Raw genomic sequence first — 19,695 nt, 5'->3', positions numbered from 1 at the left:
TGGTGCGTCTTTGATGCAGATATTTCGTCAAATCCTTCCAGCTCGTTAACGGGTAAGAGAGTAGGGACGACAGAGGGAGAAGGATCATAGACAGTTGCAGCTACAAGTTGCAGCTACATGCACAAAACACTAAGACTGTTTATGAGCAGGGACCTGTTTCTGCTGTCTGCCTCCCGATTGTTGTTGTCTTCTGTTAACCTCCCCCAGTATTGACTTATACGTCAAATGCCCGTCTCCGCATTTCTCTGTCCTCGACTCTTAGCTTATTTACCCCATACCCCCCTTCTCGCCTACTCCTCCTGAGCCACACTTCGGCAGTCGTTTTGGACCAGTAATACAACTTTGATGGTCTTGGGCCGATCTCAGAATGTGTCCGACATGGGGAAGAGTGACTCGTGAGTGCGCTGTATGTACTTCATCACCGGCCCCCACCGCCTATTCTTCCCCCGTTCCCCTCACCCTCCTTCTCGCCTCTTTCTTCCCTTCCAGTCCACCATTCTCTAGAATAGGCTAGACAACGCGGCCACGCGAGCGATAGTTATGGAATGTGTGCAAGGAGGTTAAATTGTAATATCAAGCAAATGAAGCAAATGAAGCTGTATGGAGGGTGGGCGGGCTCGACAGCAAAAAAGTAAAATATAAAATAAAATAAAAATAAAAACTCGGTTGTGCTTCTGGGCGGATGCATTCCGTACAGCCTACGTGAACCTCCCGTCGTCCACGCTTCTGGACTAGTCAATAATGACATGCTTGGCAAGAGGGGAGGTTCAAAGTGCTCAAGGACAAGGAGGCGGGCTCACTTATGGTTGTGGTCGGTTTGATATGTTTATTTGCAAATACGACACGCTCCTTTCCTGACTTTAAGTTTACTATAGTTTCTTCATTCCACAAGAGAATACTACACAACAAGCGTTTCTGTCTTCCGCTCTTCTCGGCCGGGGAAATCGGCGATGCCTTCGTCCAAGGCCAAGCTTGTTCAGGTATGGGATTGATCCGGGGTAGTGCTCTGTAGTTCTGGGGAAAGACGACTTTCCCAGGTCTTTTGTGGGGACTCGACACCAGTGGGGGACGGCGCCAGCAACATCCTGCACATTATTTCGTACGCAGTTGTGACAACCCGGACAGTGCTGGAGTATTCAAGTCGGTGGAACTTACGTAGTAAGTCAAGCAAAGACCATGATGCGTGGCCAGACCGGCATACGAAATAGTTTCCGCTTGTTTGGGGTTGGAAAAAGAGGGGAAGGATTGGCGGAGTGGCAGGGCGGTTGAACAGTCGGCGGTATCAACCCGAAATCGCAGCCAAAACCGTTGTGGCCCAATTGAGGAGGCGTCTTGTTAACAAGGTCTTGGCTGGGAGCTGACAAGAAGACAAAGGTGAACGCAAAATACAGAAAGCTGAAATGTCGTGTGACCAGAAACCTTTATACTAACTCTGTTTTATGTAATTAAAAAAAATAGACAATGACGAAAACAGAGTTGGCTGGAACACCACGTGCGATATCTGTGCGTTTAGCTGCGCCATCGTTATTCGGTGCAAGCCCGAAAGCTAAAAGCCTACGGTCCATTTGTTTGACTTGCATGAACACATTCTGGAAAGACATTACTTGCCTCTTTTATGACTGACGAGTCTGTGCGTTGAGAGTCGATTTCACCTCGTTCTCGGCCTCTGCTCACCAATGAGCCTTGTCAGTCATTCAATTTCCCTTTGTTTTGGTGATGACTTGCAGACTGACATGGATTAAACAATTGCAAATGGTAACTCCAGAGCAATAATGGCAATTCATGAAAAGCGCGGTTGACCAACGCCGCCTAAATTGATGTGCAACGCTTTGTAAAAACAACATCAGGACAACGTCAAGTCTTCGTGCTGTCGGTTACTTGATAGTATTCGTTGTGCCGTCACCTATCGTCCGTCGTGCAGGTGTTTGTCAATCCTCTTTCATTTACGCTTTCTACTCTTTTGTCTTTCCATTTCTCCGTGTCTTTTTATTTTCCCCTTCGCCATATTTTTCCGCCATTCTCCATCGTCCCTCCTCCCGTCTCACGTTGCATCCCTCCCGTGTTCCCGCGAGTGCATCCAACTTTGCCGTACATAATCAAGAGAACACATTGCTCCATCATTGGTCAGAGCATTTGATCAGTTGTACATATATGTGTTTGTGTCTATATATATATGCTTCAAAGTATCCCCAAATGTTTTCAGAGTCCAAGTTTTAAGGACTAACAAATTCGTTGAAGTCAGACTGTACATATGAAAGGATCGCTCTGTTCGCTGCCGTCCGTGACCTCCGTGGCGAAGTAGCTGTCAGTTCCTGTCTGCTAGGCAGGAAGACTTTATGTAATGTTTTACTAAGAAGTCAGTGATAAAATAAACTGTATCATTTATAGGGTGTGTACTCTCGATTTTGGAGTGCATATGTGTAACGATGCCGCAAACAAAATGTCATGGTTAGGTACATCTCGGATGTACCATTTTCAGATTGATGACCCCAGTTTTCCGCCTCGCGGGAAGGAGCCTCCGTAATTCCCATTGGCCAGGACGTTATCGGCTATCGCTGCCTAGTGTCACGTGCCAGGCGATCCATGCATTTGGTGGGGCAAGAGTTGCCAATAATAGCTGGGACTTCACAACACAACTCACCACAGCGCAACTTGCGCCAGACAAAACACCTGCGAGTCTTTCGCAAACGGCGCGAGACACGCAGCGAAACAACGAGGACACTTTTCTTTTTCTTTTTATTTCTTTTGTCGACCATGGCTGGTGGAAGCGGGTTCGCAGGCAGCAACACCGGTGCGCAGGCAGCCCGGCCGCCTGTTGTCGAGACCCAGATCAAGCCGCCACCGATTCCGCCACAGGCCTTGCGGCCGCCACAGCCGATCTCGTCAGTCGCGTCATCGTCATCGCTGTCGTCCACGTCGTCGGCGTCGTCAAGCTCGTCGGACACCACAGGCGGCGTGCTCACGTCGACAGCACCTGTGCCAGCAACAAACAGCGGCGCAGGACCAGCATCGTCAACGTCATCATCGTCATCGACAGCGGCACCTGCAACTGTACCTGCCTCGGCAGCTGGTGCTGCAGGACCACCTACAACGACAACCGTACCGGCAAGCACCACTCCTCAGACTAGCATCAGCCCATCGGCCGTGCAGCAAACGCCGGTGCCACCGCCCGTCCCTCCCATGCAAACACAACAGCCACAACCAAAGACGGCTACGCCCGTTCCGCCGCCCACCGTACCGCTGATCCAGGAGACACCGGTGCCGGCGCCGTCGATTCCGGCCTTTGCCTTTTCGTCCATGTCGCCGCCGGCCGCCGGCAGTGGAGGCAGTGCAACGCCCAAGACGTCACCCAAGGCCGGCGGGGCGACGGCAGCGGCGGCGAGCAAGGCGGCCAAAGTGTCGCCCAAGGCAGCAGCAGCGCCCAAGGCGGCCAAACCGGCGACCAAGCCGGCAGCGGCTGCCATAGCTGCGCCCACAGTTGCACCTGCAACTGCACCTGCACCTGCGCCTCCGCCACCACCGCAGCAGCGAGCCTGGTCCCCACCGCGACCGCCCATCTCGCCCGTGCTGCCCGCCGCAGAACTGCCACCGCACCTGGCGCCGACGACGACGGGCTCGGGCACCTTTTACACGCCCAACTTTGTTTCTGGGCGGGCCATCTTTACGCATACGGAGGCTGCCCGCGAAGCAGCAGCACACAAGGCTGCAGCGGCGGCGGCGGCGGCGGCAGCAGCAGCAGCGGCTGCAGTTGAGCCGGTGCGTGGTGCCGGTGCCGCCGCTACAACAGCGTCCAACGACAACTCCAACGACAACCCCAACGGAGACGCACCGCTCCCTCCAGCACCGGTCCCCATCGACTTTGCCAGCAACACGGACGTGCTCGCCCTCCAGAGCACGATTGCCATTTTGCAGCTGCAAAAGAAGAGGGCGACGGCAGACATCCAGGCGCTGCACAGGGCCAAAGAGGCCGCGCTGGCCCAACCCGAAGCATTTATGCGGCAGCTGCAGGGGATCCGCGAAGGCGGCGCTGCGGCAGACGACTCCTCTGTAAGCGACAGCGATAGTGGTGACGAGGACGACGACGACAATTACGGCAACGGTGCCGGTCTTGGCGCCGCCGATAAGGACGGCGACGTGGATATGGTGACGGAGACCGACGAGGGCAGGCCGTCGTCCGGGACGGTTCATCATAATACCGACAGCACCTCCATTTCGACGTCACCGACCCGCCTCCTGCCAACGCCCGACACGCCGTCCGTCCATGGATCGGCGTCGTCCAACTCCACGGGCGGCCAGGGCGGGCGTGCAGCACCACCCGGCCGCCGCATGGCTACCGCACGCGGTCGGCTCAGCCAGGCCAACCGAAACGGCGACGGCGGCGGCGACGTTGCCGCGCTCCCCGACCTCCGCAAACTGCCGCAACCGCAAAACGTCGTGCGCATGCCGCCCATCAACTGGAACAAGTACGCCGTCGTCGGCGAAGGGCTCGAGAAGCTGCACGCCGAGCAGATCCGCCGCCCGCCCGTCGGTGCGCCGGCATCGGCCCGTGTTGTCGAGGGAAGCGCGCAAGGCGCGGCGTCTGCCGTGTACCAGTTTGCGGGCGGCCACCACAACGCCGCCGCCGCCGCTGCCCAGGCGCCAGCCGCGCCCGAGTACCAGGGCATAGCGGCACCGTACGACCCGCTGGGGGACACGCTGGGCGCGCCAGGCGCTGGGTTGGCTGCCCAGCCACCGCAGCCGCCGCCTGCACCTGCTGCACCTCCTGCACCGCTCGCTCCGGCCACGGTCCAGACGACCGACCCCTTCGGTATCCAGCATGGTGTCCAGAATGGTGCCCTTGCCAGTGGAAATGGCAAGGGCACGGCAACGACACCCGTCAACCCGGGTGCCGCCCAGACGGCGGCAGCCACGGCCGCGCGACGCGGCCGGTCGTCTATGTCGCGGCGCTAGAAAAGTCACGGCGGACGACGGGGTGTGCAGCGAGGTGGGCGCGGACATGCGCGTGGGCGCGGTAACAGGGTCACCGAAATGTAGTTTCGAGGTGATGATTCCCCGTGTACATAGCTACAGCTTTTTGTTCGATTGTACTTCTCTTTTTGTCTTTTTTTTCATTATTTTTCGTGTTTATCTCCTATTAGATCGAAACATCGCTGCGGCGTTGGGGTTTGCTTGGGCTTTACGGATTGGAAAACATTGGGAGTATGGGCCACGCGGAAATTATGCAACGAAGCCGGAGAATTACGACAGAACCAACGAAATATGAAAATGACTACAACTTTACGAGGCTTCTCAATGTGGACGTGTTTATATGTAAGATTTGCATGAATCCGGCTGTTTCTTTTCTTTCTTTTGTTTTCTTTCATTTCTTCCTTTTGTTTTCTTTCTTTTCTTCCTTTTGTTTTCTTTCTTTCTTCCTTTCTTTTCTTCCTTTCTTTTCTTCCTTCTCTTCCTTTCTTCCTTTTCTTTCTTCTTTTAACGTAGACGATATACGATCGACCGAAAGCATGGAGTGTCCACGACGGCTCAGCGGTTTAGCCGCCACCTCTCGGCACAGATCAAGCAGCAATATACCAAGAAGCCTGACGTCTATACGAAACCGTTCAAACCGTTCAGTGTAGAGATGCCACGACTGAGCGTCGTGTTCTTTTGAGGAGAGGGTGTATAAAGTTTTATTTATTTGCATTTTTTTCTGCGTCGAGTTCTAAGTCCGTACATACGTTTTGTCTTTTTTCTGTCGGTCTTCGTCCTCCACACGGCAACCCACTGTGATGACCATTCCCGACGCTCGCCCTCGTCCTCGCTGGCGACGCATCATGGCGGCCATTGTCGCCGCCTGCTGCGTCGCCTACCTTTTCTTGTTTGTCCAGTTGCATGCGAGAGCGGGCCAAGCGTTTCCTTCTCCGTCATCCTCGTCATCCTCGACGACAGCTTCGCTCTCCAACAACCTCCACCTCACCGAAAAGGAATGCCGCGCCGCGTTCCCAGGCCTCATGGACCCCATCGACAAACAGGTCCGCCGCGGTCCGTTTCCGCTGCACCCGGCCTCCGATCTCGGCCCGCTGCAGGCGCGTGTTCGCAACGGCCGACTCCGCATCCTGTCTGCCGAGAAACACAGCATGCTGCCGCCCGAACTGCTCGACGCACGCGTGGCAACGCTGCACCAGATTGAGCGGGCGCTCCTGACAGCGCCATCCTCGCCTGGCGGTGCAAACGCACTCGACACCGTCTTTTCCGTCAACGTCCAAGACCAGCCGTACGGCTCCGCCTGGACGTACTCGCTGCCGGCCTACGCGGCCCCTACGGCCGGCAACGCCCCCATCGGGCGCGCCTTTCTCATGCCGCACTTTTCGTTTTGGGCGTGGCGGCCGCGCATGGTGGGGTCGTTTGCGCGGGCGGCGGCGGCCATTGACGCGATCGAGGCGCGTCTGCCCTTTGCCCGAAAACAGGCGCAGGCCGTCTGGCGCGGCACCGCGCGGTTTGCGAGCGCGCACCACCCGGCGCTGCGGACCGACCTGCTCAAGGCGACACGCGGCCAGCCCTGGGCGGACGTGCAGGAACTGGCGTGGCTGCCGGAGGTGGTGGACAGCGACAAGGACAATGCCACGAGGGCCGTGAACGCGCTGGCGATGCAGGACGCCAGCAACGGCCTGATGATTGAAGACTTTTGCCGGTACAAGTACGTGGTGCACACCGAGGGCATCACGTACAGCGGGCGGTTCCAGTTCCACCAGCTGTGTGGCAGCGTGGTGCTGACGGCGCCGCTGGCGTGGATGCAGCACACGACGCACCTGGTGCGGCCGCTGTATGCGTCGGATGTTTTGGGGGGAGGCGGCGGCGACGCCAACGACGACCGCCGCGGCGCGACGACCACCCCCGACGAAGAAAAGGCGTGGCCGCACGCGCCCCCCGACGCGGCCAACATTGTGTTTGTGGCCCCCGACTGGTCGAATCTGGGCGCCATGGTGCAGTGGCTGGAAGACCACCCCGCCGTGGCCGAGGGCATTGCGCGGCGGCAGCGCAGTCTGTTTGCCAGCGGCCCGCACGGCCGCGGCTACCTCAGCCCGGCCGCGGAGGTCTGCTACTGGCGGGCGCTTCTCGCCGGCTGGCGCCAGGTGGTGCAGTACAACGACACAGAGGTGGGCGAGGGTGTGCCCTGGGAGCTGTTTTCGCTGGAGCCAAGGTGGTAGGGGGGGGAGGGGAGGGGGGGGCTTTGTAGTGGTGCGGACAGACGCATGTGGAAGCTGGATCTCGTCACTCGCTGCGACTGGCCCTCCGCCGCCGCCGCCGGCCCGCTGGTGCCTGGGGCTCGACCTCCATCATGTCCAGCCACTCCAGCGCAAACCCGACGAGAATCCGCGACCAGTCCTGCACCACCGCCCGGTCCACGTGCTGTCCGTCGTCCAGGAGCGTGCCCGCATGCGCGGGCTTCGCGTCTGGCACGACGGGCAGGACGGCGACGCCGCGGCGCATAAAGGGGATGTGGTCGTCCCGGTCGGTGGCCCAGCCGCTGGCCAGGTCGAGTTGGTGGACAGGGGTGGCGTGGTCGGGCAAAAAGGCGGCCGAGGGGTCGTCTGTGGCCGTGCCCAAGCCGCCGCCGCCGCTGCTGCTGCTGCTGCTGCTCGTCAGTAGACCCAACCCGCGCAGGCGCTGCTCGACCCGCGCCATGGCCTGGTAGGCCCAGTGGGTGGTCTGGTACCGCGACGGCACGCGCGGTCGGCTGCCCCCGAGCAGGTCCAGAAGCAGCAGCAGCGAGATCTGGTTGAGGCGGTTCGGGTAACCGTAGAGCGAGGCCGCCAAGGCCGGGTTGGTCTCCCTTTCCCAGGCCGCGGCCAGCCCTTTGCTCCCCGAGACGTCTGCCGTGGCGCCGCCTTTGTCGTTCTCTTTGCCGGTGGGCACGCCGTCCACAAACACCACCTGCAGCCCCATGTCCATTGGCACCGTCCCGCCTTCGCCCAGCTCCTGCATCTCCCGGTACATTTGCGCGGCAAACCGGTCCAGGCTCCGCGCCACGTGCAGCAGCAGCGCACACGACACGGCCGCGTCCGTGGCCCCCACGTACCCGGCCGGCACGCCCGTCGAGGGCGTCGCGTAGTGCGTCGCCAGTGTCAGCAGGTTGGCCTGCCCCGGCCGCGTCCAGGGCGGCTCGCGCCGGAACACGAGGTTGGCCAGGTGGTGCGCCACAAACTTTTTCTTCTTGTCCTTGGGGTCCTGCGTGTACGTCGTCGCGTTCTGCCACTCGACCGTCCAGTCCGGCAGGTTGGCCGCAAAGTACTGCACGAGATGGTCTTGGATGTCGGCGTGGCCTTCGGAACCCGGCGCGCGCGGCTGCAGAAACGGCGCCAGCAGGTCGCCCGCCACAGGGTCGAGCTCGGCCTCCGACACACCCGGTACTTGTCGGAGGAAATTGTCAGAGAGCGGCTTGTATGCGAGGCCGTACCGGGCGAGGGCGAGCGAGGCGAGGAGAGATATTGAGAGGTGCATCGTAAGCGTTGAACGGATGTGAGATGTGGGATGTGGAATGATAGGAAGGAAGGGGGCTGTTTTGTTTCTCAGTTGTTTTCTTTCACCTCACTCAGCCTTGTGTCGTCGTGATGTGAAGCTGTATGGATGACTAGGATGGTCGAATGAGAGTACTAATAATGGGCCAAAGTAACAAAAATAAATGGCAAAATAAATAGCAGAAAAATAACAGAAATAGGCGGGCACGAGTCAACGCCGAGACTGATTTCCGTCAACGATACTCGTCACGCCCGAAGCTTGACGTTTTGATTTTCTGATTTACTGATCGTCTTTCTTGTCTTTCTTGTCATTTCTTGTCTTTTCTATTCTGCCTAGTCTTTCTGGGCAAAGAACGACCGTCTGATGTTTCTCGTCTTGTTTCTCGTCTTCTTTTTCTTTGCTTTCATGTCCGCATTCATGCCCTCGCCGTCCCCTTTCCTCGTACCCTTGCATCGTCCCTGACTTTCCTCCTCTCCCTCCTCTCAACTTGGACCCAGGGCCTGAAACAAGACTTGAAGCAAGTCCAGCCGACTCCTGGGACGAGCAGAATGCGACGTGCCGCAGATGTTCGTTTGATCGCCGGCCAATCAGCAGTCTGCATTTCGTGTAAGTGCACGGTCGTGCCGGACTCAGTACAACGCTAAACAGACAAAACCCGCTGAATGTCGTATTTTACAGCGCTGTGAATTAGGACCTACAACCCCCGTGGACCATTTTACAGCGCTGCAACTATGACCTACAACCCCCGTGGCACTTCTCCAACACGACGTGTTTCAGGACCGACGACGAAAGGCGTGAAAAAGGAGGACCAGGAAGAAACAGGAAACAGTAGCGTCGAGAATGGGACAAGAACCACGACAGAACAAGAGACACTACGACGTCGAGACGCACGAACAATAAGCTTGTTGGCAAAAGAGGAGACGGGGAGACGCCGTAGAAGGCATGGAGGATGCTATTTTTGATCGCCATGGATTTGTAGGGCAACAACAACAGAGGAAAAGAATATCACAAAGAAGAAGAGCGCCGATGAGAAGCAACCAGAGGAAGGGGTTGATACAAAACCAGTGTGAGGCACGTCAAGTCGAGAGGCTGGTCTGGTTTCTTTTGGTTGCCTCGCTTCGTCTTTCTTTCTTTTATCCTGTTTTTGTTTCTCTTTTCCTCTTCTCCTTTTTCCCAGTCTCCTCTCGTCTTGTATCTCATCCTACCCACTTCGTCTTTCTCTTTGGTTTTGTCTTTTGTGTTCTTCTTCCTTTCCTTTCTTTTCCCTTCTCACCAGGCTGGCCCTCCGGTCTATTTTCTATTGACATTCAAGTCTCGATACGTCTTGTTTTATTCATCCACTTAAACTCTTTTTCTCTATTCCTCCTTCACGCCACACGCACACCCACAATGAACGCAAAGTACGAGTCCGTCGGCCGCCCGGCCAACCACCACGACGACGACCTTGACGACGAGGACCTCGATCTCGAACTCGACCTGGCCCTCGGCCGCCACAGCAGCAGCAGCACCGAGGTCGACGAGAGCCTGCTGGGCGGCAAGAACAACAAGCTCGGCGGCACCAGCGAAGACAAGCTCGACCGCCGCCTCGCCCGCCAGCAGCAGCGCGCCCTCCAGCGCCGCCGCCGCTCCGTGCGCGCCTGCATCGGCACCTGGGCGCGGTGGGGCCTGGACACGATCCTGCTGCTGGCCATCCTGGGGCTTGTGGCCCGCCAGCAGACGATGTCGTCGTCGTCTGCGTGTGCCGGTGCCGGCCCCGGCCGCCTCCTGGACTTTGGCGGCGACTTTACGGGCGTCGGCCCGCGCGTCAGCCAGCAAATCACCCGCTTCACCTCGGACCCGTCCTATGCGCCCATGAACACGTCCGAGTTCTTCACCGAGGCCGTCCTCCAAAAGTGGAACCACCTCATGCCCGTCGGCATGGGCTTCGTCTGGGTCAACGACACCCACCGCTACCACGACCTGCCCACGCCCATCGACTGGCCCGACAAGACCGTCTTCACCACCTCCGTCACCCACCAGATCCACTGCCTCTTCACCATCGCCCAGACCTACTCCGGCCTCACCAGCGGCCACCCCATCCCGCCCGACCACCACTGGCACATGATCCACTGCATGGACTACATGCGCGAGGCCATCCTGTGCAGCTCCGACATGGCCCTCGAGGGCCACGAGACCACCTTCCCCGACGACAATGGCGGCTCCGACGGCTGGGACTCCAAGCACGTCTGCAAGGACTACCGCGAGGTCAAGGCTTACCTCGAGAGCGTGCGTGCCTATGACGACCAGTTGATCTACTAGATGGCGCCGTGCTGTGCGCATCGTAGGAGATGTGTCTCTTTTGGTTCCCTTTTTTTTGTCTCATCCCTGTTCGTCATCTTTCTTCGTTCATCTTCCTCTTTCGCTTCTTGTATATATGGATCGGGCATTCTAAAATCCACGAACACGTTAAAAAGACTACCAACACAAATAAACTTTATGATCGGGACCGCAAGGAACATGCTGTGACGGAATGAATATACGATCCGTTGAAATGGCGTTTGCCCTCCTTTGGGCATTCTCTTGAATCATGGAATTCGCAGGCAGGGGCCGATGCAGGAACGCTGACAACACAGCAAGGTAAGGATGGCACCACCGTCGGTAGGACTTCTCTAGGCTGTGATGGTCCATTGCCATGATCATCTCTTACCTCCTTACTTTGTGGCTGTCCAGCGCCCCAGCATGCTCACCGAGACAGCATGCCAATGCCAATGAGCAGGGCCACAAGCGGCGCAAGGATGCGACACTCACAAAGCAATGACCAGATCAGGGAATCATCCAGAAAGGAGCACGGGCGTACAGAGGACACAGCAAAGAGGCACAGAAAGTAACACGCAGCGATAGGACAAGCGACGATGTGTTTTACGACGTACACAACGAGGCGGGAGAGGGCAGTGGCGGTGCCCGGTCCGCTGTGAAACGCCCATCCGCACGACGGTGTTCTATGCAAGATATGTTGTTACGCAGCACAGTGCTTCTTCCTTCCTACTCGTAGCTTTGTTCGACTGGTTCTGCTCTGGCTACATGTTTGTCCCATGGTCGCAGTGATTGCTTCGATGGCCGTGGCGGTAGTGCAGTAAAGGTCTCGTTTGTTCAACAAACCCCCCTTTTTGCTTATATGCTGTCTCGTAACGGGCATGTGAGGAGACGGCGGGAATGATGCATGTGCGCGAACCAAAGAGAGGGGAAAGTAGCTGGTATCAGGGAATGTCTTCGGCAGCACTCTGGAGTTGCATCCCCCATGCGTCCTTTGTCGGCTCTACTCCGTTTTCTTGTAAGAATGTCCCTGCAAGGCCCTGGACGAGTTCAATGTACACAAAACCAAAAGAAACTGGAGATGGCAGGGGGTGACGCACCCGAAGCAACATCAGAGTCCCTATAGACTGTCATGCACGAATCTGGACGCAGGGTAAGCAGACACAGCAGACATCCTCATTTGCACTTCGGTCACGATTTCGACGCTTGACTCTCATCCGACGGGACCGTGAGGTCAAACACTGTGACATGCTGGCCATTATGTCGATTTCTGTTGGGCCTATTTGTTTTCGTCGCTTGATTCTCGGCTTCTTTGGAGAGAAAACAATCCTTTGTGTGGGGAGACTTTTTGGTCTCGTGTCAATGGGGGTGGTACCAGGCCTTTGTCGCAGACCGATGGGTTCTGTTGGTGCCACAGTGGAGGGCCTTCCTCCAACGCCACTGCATTCTCAGTCTGCACGGTAAAGCATCGGCGAGGCCAGTCTAGGAACTAGAACTAGACGCAGGATGAATCCAAAGGTGGCCCTCATGCATCCCAGTATTAAACACGATGATGACCCATCCGTAGTGGCCAGAGAGGGTGTGAGGTGGGCGGCTTCCTGTTTCTGTGGGCCTGGCTATGTCGAGTGACCGTTTTTTCGCTTTCCTTCTGCTGACGAGCACCCAAGCACTTGGTTCCAGTCCAACTTTTTGCCATGGGACAAAACGGGTGTGGGGCTCGCTCATTGGAGTTTGCTGTCGAGGGCACACCACTGATATCAAGTTGAGAAAGCTGCTCCACATCTTGACATGGGTGCGAGTATATTTCTGGAAAGCAAGAAAGTCCTGATATCGGCAAGAAGAGTTTACCTTTGAAATGTCCATCTCCGTCTTGCAAGACTTGCTCTTTGTCGTTCCCCTGGCAAAAGTTCTGTGTTAAGGGGGCTGACCAAGATGGCACAGGGAAAGTCAAAGGAAAAGTGAAGCGGAGAGCCGTGACAAAAGGGAAAACGGGTCGTCGGTTGGATGGGCCAGAGACACCTTGCAGTATGCCAGGCCAAAAGGCCCATTCAAAACTAGGCCCGAGAGTATCGGACCTGCAAGGTGAAAGCCCGCGCGTGTGCCAGCTCATGCTGCGTTGTTTATATTGCACCTCCTGCTACATCGATCTTCTGCACTTTTAGCATTCGGACGTGGAGTAACAAGAAGAGCAAGGAAGTAAGAAATAAGAAATAAGGACTAGGAAATAGGAAATAGAAAACAGGGAGACTCGGGGGAAAGAATTGCAGACGTGTGTCTCCAGGTGGCTGGCTTATGATGTGCATGCAGGCAATTGGTCAGAGGCGAAAGAGACGCTGGCGTCTTCACTGTCCATGTCCTGTGCTCCCGTCCAATATCGGGTCTCGACATATCGGTTTCCAAATGTGTTTTGTCTTTTTGTTTCGAGCGCAGCATTCGTCCAAGGAAGTGATTGTCTTTCCCATAAGTTTCGGTGAACAGGCAAACCACGCTTGGCAAGAGCCACCGAGCTCTTTCTGTATCCTCCTCTTTCCTGCTGCTGTGTGTCTTCTTGAATCTTGGGAAAGAGCGACGGGCAAACATATTTGCACAAAGGTGTATCTTTTGCCCGTGTTACCGGGAAGGAGCAAGCGGAAAGACCAGTATTGAGAAGGACCAGGCCCACTGACATTCACAAGTGCCAAAACGTTGGACACCAGAGGTTAGCAGCAAAAAAAAAAAAAGGAAAGCAAAAAAACCACGCAACTTGTTTGGGGGGCTGTCTGCGCGCTAAAATACAATAACGAACAATGTACCCTTGCAACACCCCGTCTCGACCAACCAACGACGACATACCCCTGTATCATTTTGCCTGGTGTTGTTCCCATCCCGCGTTGAAAGCGAACGGAGAAAACCACTTTGTTTGGCTATGAAAAGGCTAGGCTTTGCCTGAAAGACAACAAAATGGGCACGGGATACGGGATACGGGAGTGTCTTGGAGAGTGTTGTATTCTATGTCTCCCTTGTCTCACCGGGACCCAATCATCCAGCATTCAGACGCCCATACTGCTTCTTTTCTATCGTCTGACCCTCGTATTGTCGGTCGGCGTTGGGGCTTCCTTCGAGGGGATCATTCTGTCAGTTGAGGCGAGAGAAACATAGCGAATACAAACCACAGGAGAAAGAGCTCGCCCCTACAACATGCTTCGTACTTGGCAGGGCTTGGCCAAGAGGAGATGTCCAGACACTTTGTGCAAGTCTGCAAGTGGCCTCGACAGGTCGATAGTGAGGAGCTTTTGACGAATTACAGAGTTAGATGATGGGCGACCGAGAAATGTGCACCATTACAATCTCAATGTCTTTGGTTTTCCAGCGCCTCGGGTGCTATATTTCTTAAAGTATCTTACCTGTGCCGCACGCGCCTTTGCAGTACATCAGATGCATCACCCGGCAACTGGAATTGGCTTCCTTTATCTATGGCATTTAGGAATAAGAGGAAGAAGAAGCCAAGTAGAAGAAGAAGGCAGCGGTGACTTTCGCAAAACTTGTATACTTTACCATTTATACACCATTCGCCAAGTTTACTCGCGTGTTGGCAAAAGCTGACGACAAAGAGCTACCTGTCAATACAGTCCTTCGTACGCACTAACACCGCTATCAGGTACTTATCAAGTGCGCTTTTCTCGTCGGTTTGCATGACGTGTTGGTCTCTAGCGGCAAGGTCGCCATGACCGACCGACTTCGCGGACTCCGGTTTCGCCATCAACTATCGCAACTACTGCTTTCCGTCACATTGTATTTTCTAATAATTTCTTGCCATATGACTGGATGCTTCCTCGTATTCCGAATCAAAAATGTATTATTACTGAGTACGTGCGTTGCGTCGTTCATGTAACAAACAAAAACGATCCAACAATATAGATACTTTGCTCAGCCGTGGCAACCGGGCGTGAATGGAATGCAGCGGGAATGACAGTCTTGCCGCATCATAATTATTAGCACAGTGAGCTTATTCGATATCCAGAGAGCCAATCCACCCCAGACTTAGAAGAGTGTTGAGCTTCCTTGGTTGTAATTAGAATGCTTGCCATCCCCCAAGATTGACGGGATCAGCGAGAGGGGGATGTTGAATCGAGCTGACTGCACACGAGTTCTTGTTCTGTCGAGGCAAATCGGAAGCTTCCGGTGGGCTTGCAAACGACACTAGGTGACACACTAGCCCTTTCTCTATGTACTCCGTATTCCAATTCCTCTTATGTGCTTCCCGATTTCTTATTGGCAATGTGGCACACTCCTAACTGCCTTCTCATCTTCTTGTTGTCGTCGTCACATCCTCGTGACCGGAATGCTTAACGACGGTGATCTATTTATTCATAGATTTTGTCTGCAAAACTAGATTCGGGTGCGGCCTCTCACTTTGGTAAGGTAACCTTTGGCCTACACAGAATTCTCTGTGAGATCTACCGTAGTTTGCATGTTTCGGCACGGTTGAGAGACGAAACCAATACTCCATAAAGCACCGACAGATGGCTATTCCCGGCAATACGATGTACTAAATGACGATAATAGTAATCTGCCACAGAGCTTATCGTCTAGGAGGAACCAGCCGGAGACCTCACGATTGATGGCCGTAATCTAAATCATATCAGCGCCATTGACGATTTGTATCTTACCCTTGTCACCTGTGTTCATCTCTTTTGAGTCCTTACTGCCCTTGGAGTTCCAATGTCCAACCTGTGGGATGGGAAAGAGAGTAGCCCACGAGACGAACAAAAAGGGGCCAGGCCTTTTGATGGAGTCGTACAACATACGATGTACTCCTTACGCAGCACAGACTTACTCTTGTACACACGATACGGCATGCAATATGCCGCTAATGGACCCGGGACTGTATTGGTTTGTCTCACACTCCCATTCTTTCGCCGTTCTTCTCTTCTTTCTCTCTTTCCGCTGTCTAATACGAAATACTTAGTCTATTCAGGAGAGAAAAGCTGACTTGAAACAAGGCTATGATCGTAATAGCAAAGAGACACTTTTGCGATCTGAATCAATGGCTAAACAGCAATATTGTCGATATGCCCATTTAGATAAGATCTTTGCCCCAACGAGAGCTAGCCAAAAGTAGCGGACCAACCACTAAGAGTAGGCTCGTTGGCAAAGAACACAACGCCGAGCCCTCGCCGACGGCTGCTTCTTCTCTTTCACGCTCTCCATATTGCCTTCGCGTTGGTGAACGACAAACTCAGTACGAAATACATGTGAATAGAAAAACTGGGCCGACGAAAAATACGTAGTACGTCTCGGTCTTCCTGCAGCAGTAAATGGCCCGCCCATGGACTGGCCAGGCCCACCTGCCGACTATCCATTATGTGTTTCTTTCCTGTGGTTCACAGCAGGAGCGTCTCATAGTCTTTCCCTAAACGAGCGAAAAGTGGACCGACCAAAACAGTTGCCAAAGTAGAAGGCACGGATGAAGGAAACCAGGGCGAAGGCAAAATGAGGAAGGTACGGACGGGGTAGGTTTTGCAAATGACTCGTGTCTGCACTCTTTCCACATTGGTTGTAAGATTATCTCTCTTTCGAGATGCAACGCAGAAAATGAAATAAAACTGAATATACGACGCTTTTTGTTTTCATTACAGCTGTCGAAATCGCCGTCTTTGAGATGATGACGCCACTAGCCTAAACTGGGATAGGACTGCCTCCAGTTCCCTAACAGGACAAGCGGAGCGAGGGGTGCTTCTTAGGGGAAAAGGGGGGGCAACGGGCGACCAGAGAGCGACGGCATCATGTGTGAAAGCCTGCAGGCCTCTCCCAGCGCTCCCTCTAGTGCGATTCGGGCGTCGAGAGAGTAACATGGTCGCCTCACTCATTAAGATACGAACGGCGATTGGCGTCCTCGTCGACGTTAAAAAAGCTCGATGTTGGGATATTCCCATTCCTATGCCTATCTTGTCCATCCTGTTGTTCCGGTGCTGTATTAGTTGTTTTAACACAATAAAAAACAGTTTGCTCATCACATTCGGCAGATTGTCTGTTTTTCGATCGCCTTGACTTTCACTTTCCCTTCTTCTTTATTTTGTGTACGACGTAAATGGCGGACGTAATCCCACTATGGTGGAGTAATACCAAGCAGGCCTTGGAGCACAGTAACACTTCAGTAAGGTGCTTTGTACTCAGAAGGCCTGGGTCTCAAATCCTGTCCTCTACAGCTTAAAGAACCACAATGTGCACAGCGAGAGAGAGGTGGAAAGTGGCCTGAAGAATACGACGTACCAAGACTTCATATTATGGGGGCCCAACCAACGGGTGTCCGCACCGGACAAGGCAGGCGCGAAAGCAGGGGGAAGGGGCTGCTGGAGGGAAAACTGATTGGTGTGGGTGGGTGCCGTGCCACTCGCTCCTTTCACTGGTCCCAGAAAAGAACGCCAGGCTGATGAAATAGAAAGTGCTTCAGTTTCGATGACCATCAGACAGATATTTTGAGTGCAGGGTACGCGGGTCAATGCGGGCTTCACTGGGGTGAGGTATTGTATCCGGTACTCCGGCTTGATGCAGCACAAATACGTGCGGCTTTCTGTTGTTCCTTCTCTCCCTGCCCGTCTGTCTCGCCCCTTCCTCTTCAGCCAAGCGAGCCAAAATGGGGAAAGCGGTTGCGAGACGAGGAAACGAATAGTTTGACAATGCCCGACAAAAAAACCACCGGAAGGTTCCATCACAGTATTGTTGGAGACCATCATCGACAGGCCACTTTCTTTCGCGGACAGGGTAAGACCCGTGCATGTTTTGTGAGTTCCAGTCTCCAGTGTCTGGTCTGGGGCTAAGACGGGCAGCCCTGTCTGCTCTTTCCATTTTTGTGGAGACCGGTGTCGTTCTTTCCCGGTCTTTTCACCTCCACTCGCCCTTGCCGTGTTCAAAATTCACCTTTTGCTGCCACTTTGCCTACATCGTATGTCTCTACCTTTTGGCTTGTCTTTCATTATTAAGGGCGTCGCCTTCATTCTGGCCTCAACCCCCAAGTATGGCATTCCTTGTCCTTTGGGTCACAGCTCAAACACTTGTGCCGGACGAGGTACAACTTACATCGTACTTATTGGCCCCTTGCTTTGTCCCTCGCCCAGAGGGACTTTGGAAGCCAAAAGACAAATCATATCAAAAAGTGGGTTCCGCTTGGATGAAAGCAGCGCGGGATCAACACCCATAGTCAAAAGGAGAAAGAGCCAAGAGGCACCAAAATGTCATTACAGTAAGACAAAAGGCGGGCAAAAAGCACGGATACAAAGGGCCTCCAAACGCCCTCCTCATCCACCAACAATGACTGTATGGTGGGCGCGGATGCTGTGGCAGTAACGCACCAGCGTGGCCCGAAGTCAGATGGGCACTTTAATATTTTACGGGCCACATTTTATATCGTACAGTGGGAATATCATCTGACGCTCGTGCAATGAGTGCAGTTTAGGCGCAGAAGCCAACGCCGATCCACTTTTCATTAGGCCTGATTTCGATGCCATTATTCGCTCGCTCCTGTTTCTTTCCCTGTTGTATTCTCTTGCCCATCTTTCCTACATTCTCAGCCTCTTTCTCACTTCCATCTCTCCCTTTCTTTCCTTACTTTCAGGTTTTGTCCGCTTGCCCGCCTGCCCGCTTGCCCGCTTGCTTGCTTGCACTGTTCTTCCTCCCCTTTACGTCGTTTTTTGACAATTCTGGCAAGACACAGCCAGGGACCCCATCGGCGCCGTTCAGCCATGGTACGCACATACTCAAACGCCGTGATTTCTCCTCGCCGACCTTTGTGTGTCCCAGAAAGAGGTAGCGTTTTTATGTCCCTTCCCTGTCTTCCCTGTTCTGTGTGTCGCTTGGTTGCATCCTTGCGCACCTCCCCTCCCCTCCCATTAAAACCGACGGGGAGTACAAAGGATACAAATTGTGTTCGACATTGGTTTTCAGGCAACCGACGGGGACGGTCCATCTCCTTCCCGCTTCATGGTACGTGGACAGAAAGCAGAAACGCAACAGCCAGACGGTAAAGTAGCACTGTTCTGTTACCTGCGCCACCAGAAAACAAACGTCGAAAAAGAGAGGCGAAGAACGGTTTGGCGATGGGACCATTTTGCTTAGGAAGACGAGCGACCTCGTCTCGTACTCGTAATGCGGTGGCTTGCAACTGGCGTATTACTATTCCTACACTGCTGCGACGTGAAGGAAGTCTTTGCGTTTTGCTTATTTTAGATGGATGTGACAAGGGACACCCACAAGGGAGAGCCTGCGCCGCCCATCGTCACTCCGCCCCGCCTCAGCTTCCAGCTGCGTCGTAATTGGCAGTGAGGGCCCTGCTTTTTGTTGCCAGCTTGGCCCAGAGCCCCAGAACTGGCATGGCATGGCCCAGCATACCATAGCCAGGTCCCAGTTTTATCTCAGAGCGACCGACCGGCCGGTCTTAGCTGGGTGGTGGGTTCTCCTTCGGAATACGATTCCTGCTTGGTGGCGCTGCGTGTCTTCAGGACCTTTCGTTTGAAAGGACAGAGAACGACGGAGTTTGGTCATCGTTTTCTTGTAAGTGCGAGTGGCAGCTCGTGCCGCCTCATTCCCTCGTCTTGCTTTATGTCCCCTCTCTCTTTCGTCCAAGGTCAGGAAAGGTGGCAGGGGCAACCGGGCTAAATGTTGTTGTGCAACACCTTCGTACAGATTGTTGTGCATTTCAAATGCATTCGCTGCTCGGCATGGATGGACCTTACCATGCCCTTTCCGTCTTTCCCAAAAAAGTCACATTCACAATGGTATCTTAGGTGCATGGCCTGCCTGGGCCGGGGTTGCTCTTTCTCTGCGACACGCATCACCGGGACACACCCACAAAATGAACTCCTTTGCCATGGTCTCGTCGAAGGTTCCTTCCCACTCATCCGTAGGTGATCCATTTCCATTTGCATT

The 19,695-nt window shown here is 54.5% G+C and overlaps 4 protein-coding genes across 4 annotated transcripts; 3 read left to right on the top strand and 1 right to left on the bottom strand.

The window, feature by feature from the left end:
* Window positions 1-2,754: 2,754 nt before the first annotated feature.
* On the top strand, window positions 2,755-4,950 carry SPSK_06022 (uncharacterized protein; the record flags this gene model as incomplete). The annotated part of the gene is made up of 1 exon (XM_016732730.1): window positions 2,755-4,950. The coding sequence occupies one exon, from the start codon at window positions 2,755-2,757 to the stop codon at window positions 4,948-4,950; it is 2,196 nt and encodes a 731-aa protein (XP_016591812.1).
* An 818-nt stretch (window positions 4,951-5,768) lies between these two features.
* SPSK_06281 (uncharacterized protein) lies at window positions 5,769-7,187 on the top strand (the record flags this gene model as incomplete). Its single annotated transcript, XM_016732987.1, has 1 exon — window positions 5,769-7,187. One exon carries the CDS (start codon window positions 5,769-5,771, stop codon window positions 7,185-7,187), a length of 1,419 nt encoding a protein of 472 aa, XP_016591811.1.
* A 64-nt stretch (window positions 7,188-7,251) lies between these two features.
* SPSK_06344 (uncharacterized protein) lies at window positions 7,252-8,481 on the bottom strand (the record flags this gene model as incomplete). The annotated part of the gene is made up of 1 exon (XM_016733050.1): window positions 7,252-8,481. One exon carries the CDS (start codon window positions 8,479-8,481, stop codon window positions 7,252-7,254), a length of 1,230 nt encoding a protein of 409 aa, XP_016591810.1.
* A 1,407-nt stretch (window positions 8,482-9,888) lies between these two features.
* Window positions 9,889-10,797, top strand: SPSK_06507 (uncharacterized protein; the record flags this gene model as incomplete). Its single annotated transcript, XM_016733212.1, has 1 exon — window positions 9,889-10,797. One exon carries the CDS (start codon window positions 9,889-9,891, stop codon window positions 10,795-10,797), a length of 909 nt encoding a protein of 302 aa, XP_016591809.1.
* Window positions 10,798-19,695: the final 8,898 nt, after the last annotated feature.

This window comes from Sporothrix schenckii (genome assembly GCF_000961545.1).
Source record: "Sporothrix schenckii 1099-18 chromosome Unknown Cont38, whole genome shotgun sequence".
NCBI lineage: Eukaryota > Fungi > Ascomycota > Sordariomycetes > Ophiostomatales > Ophiostomataceae > Sporothrix > Sporothrix schenckii.
This window is presented reverse-complemented; position numbering and strand designations above follow the sequence as displayed.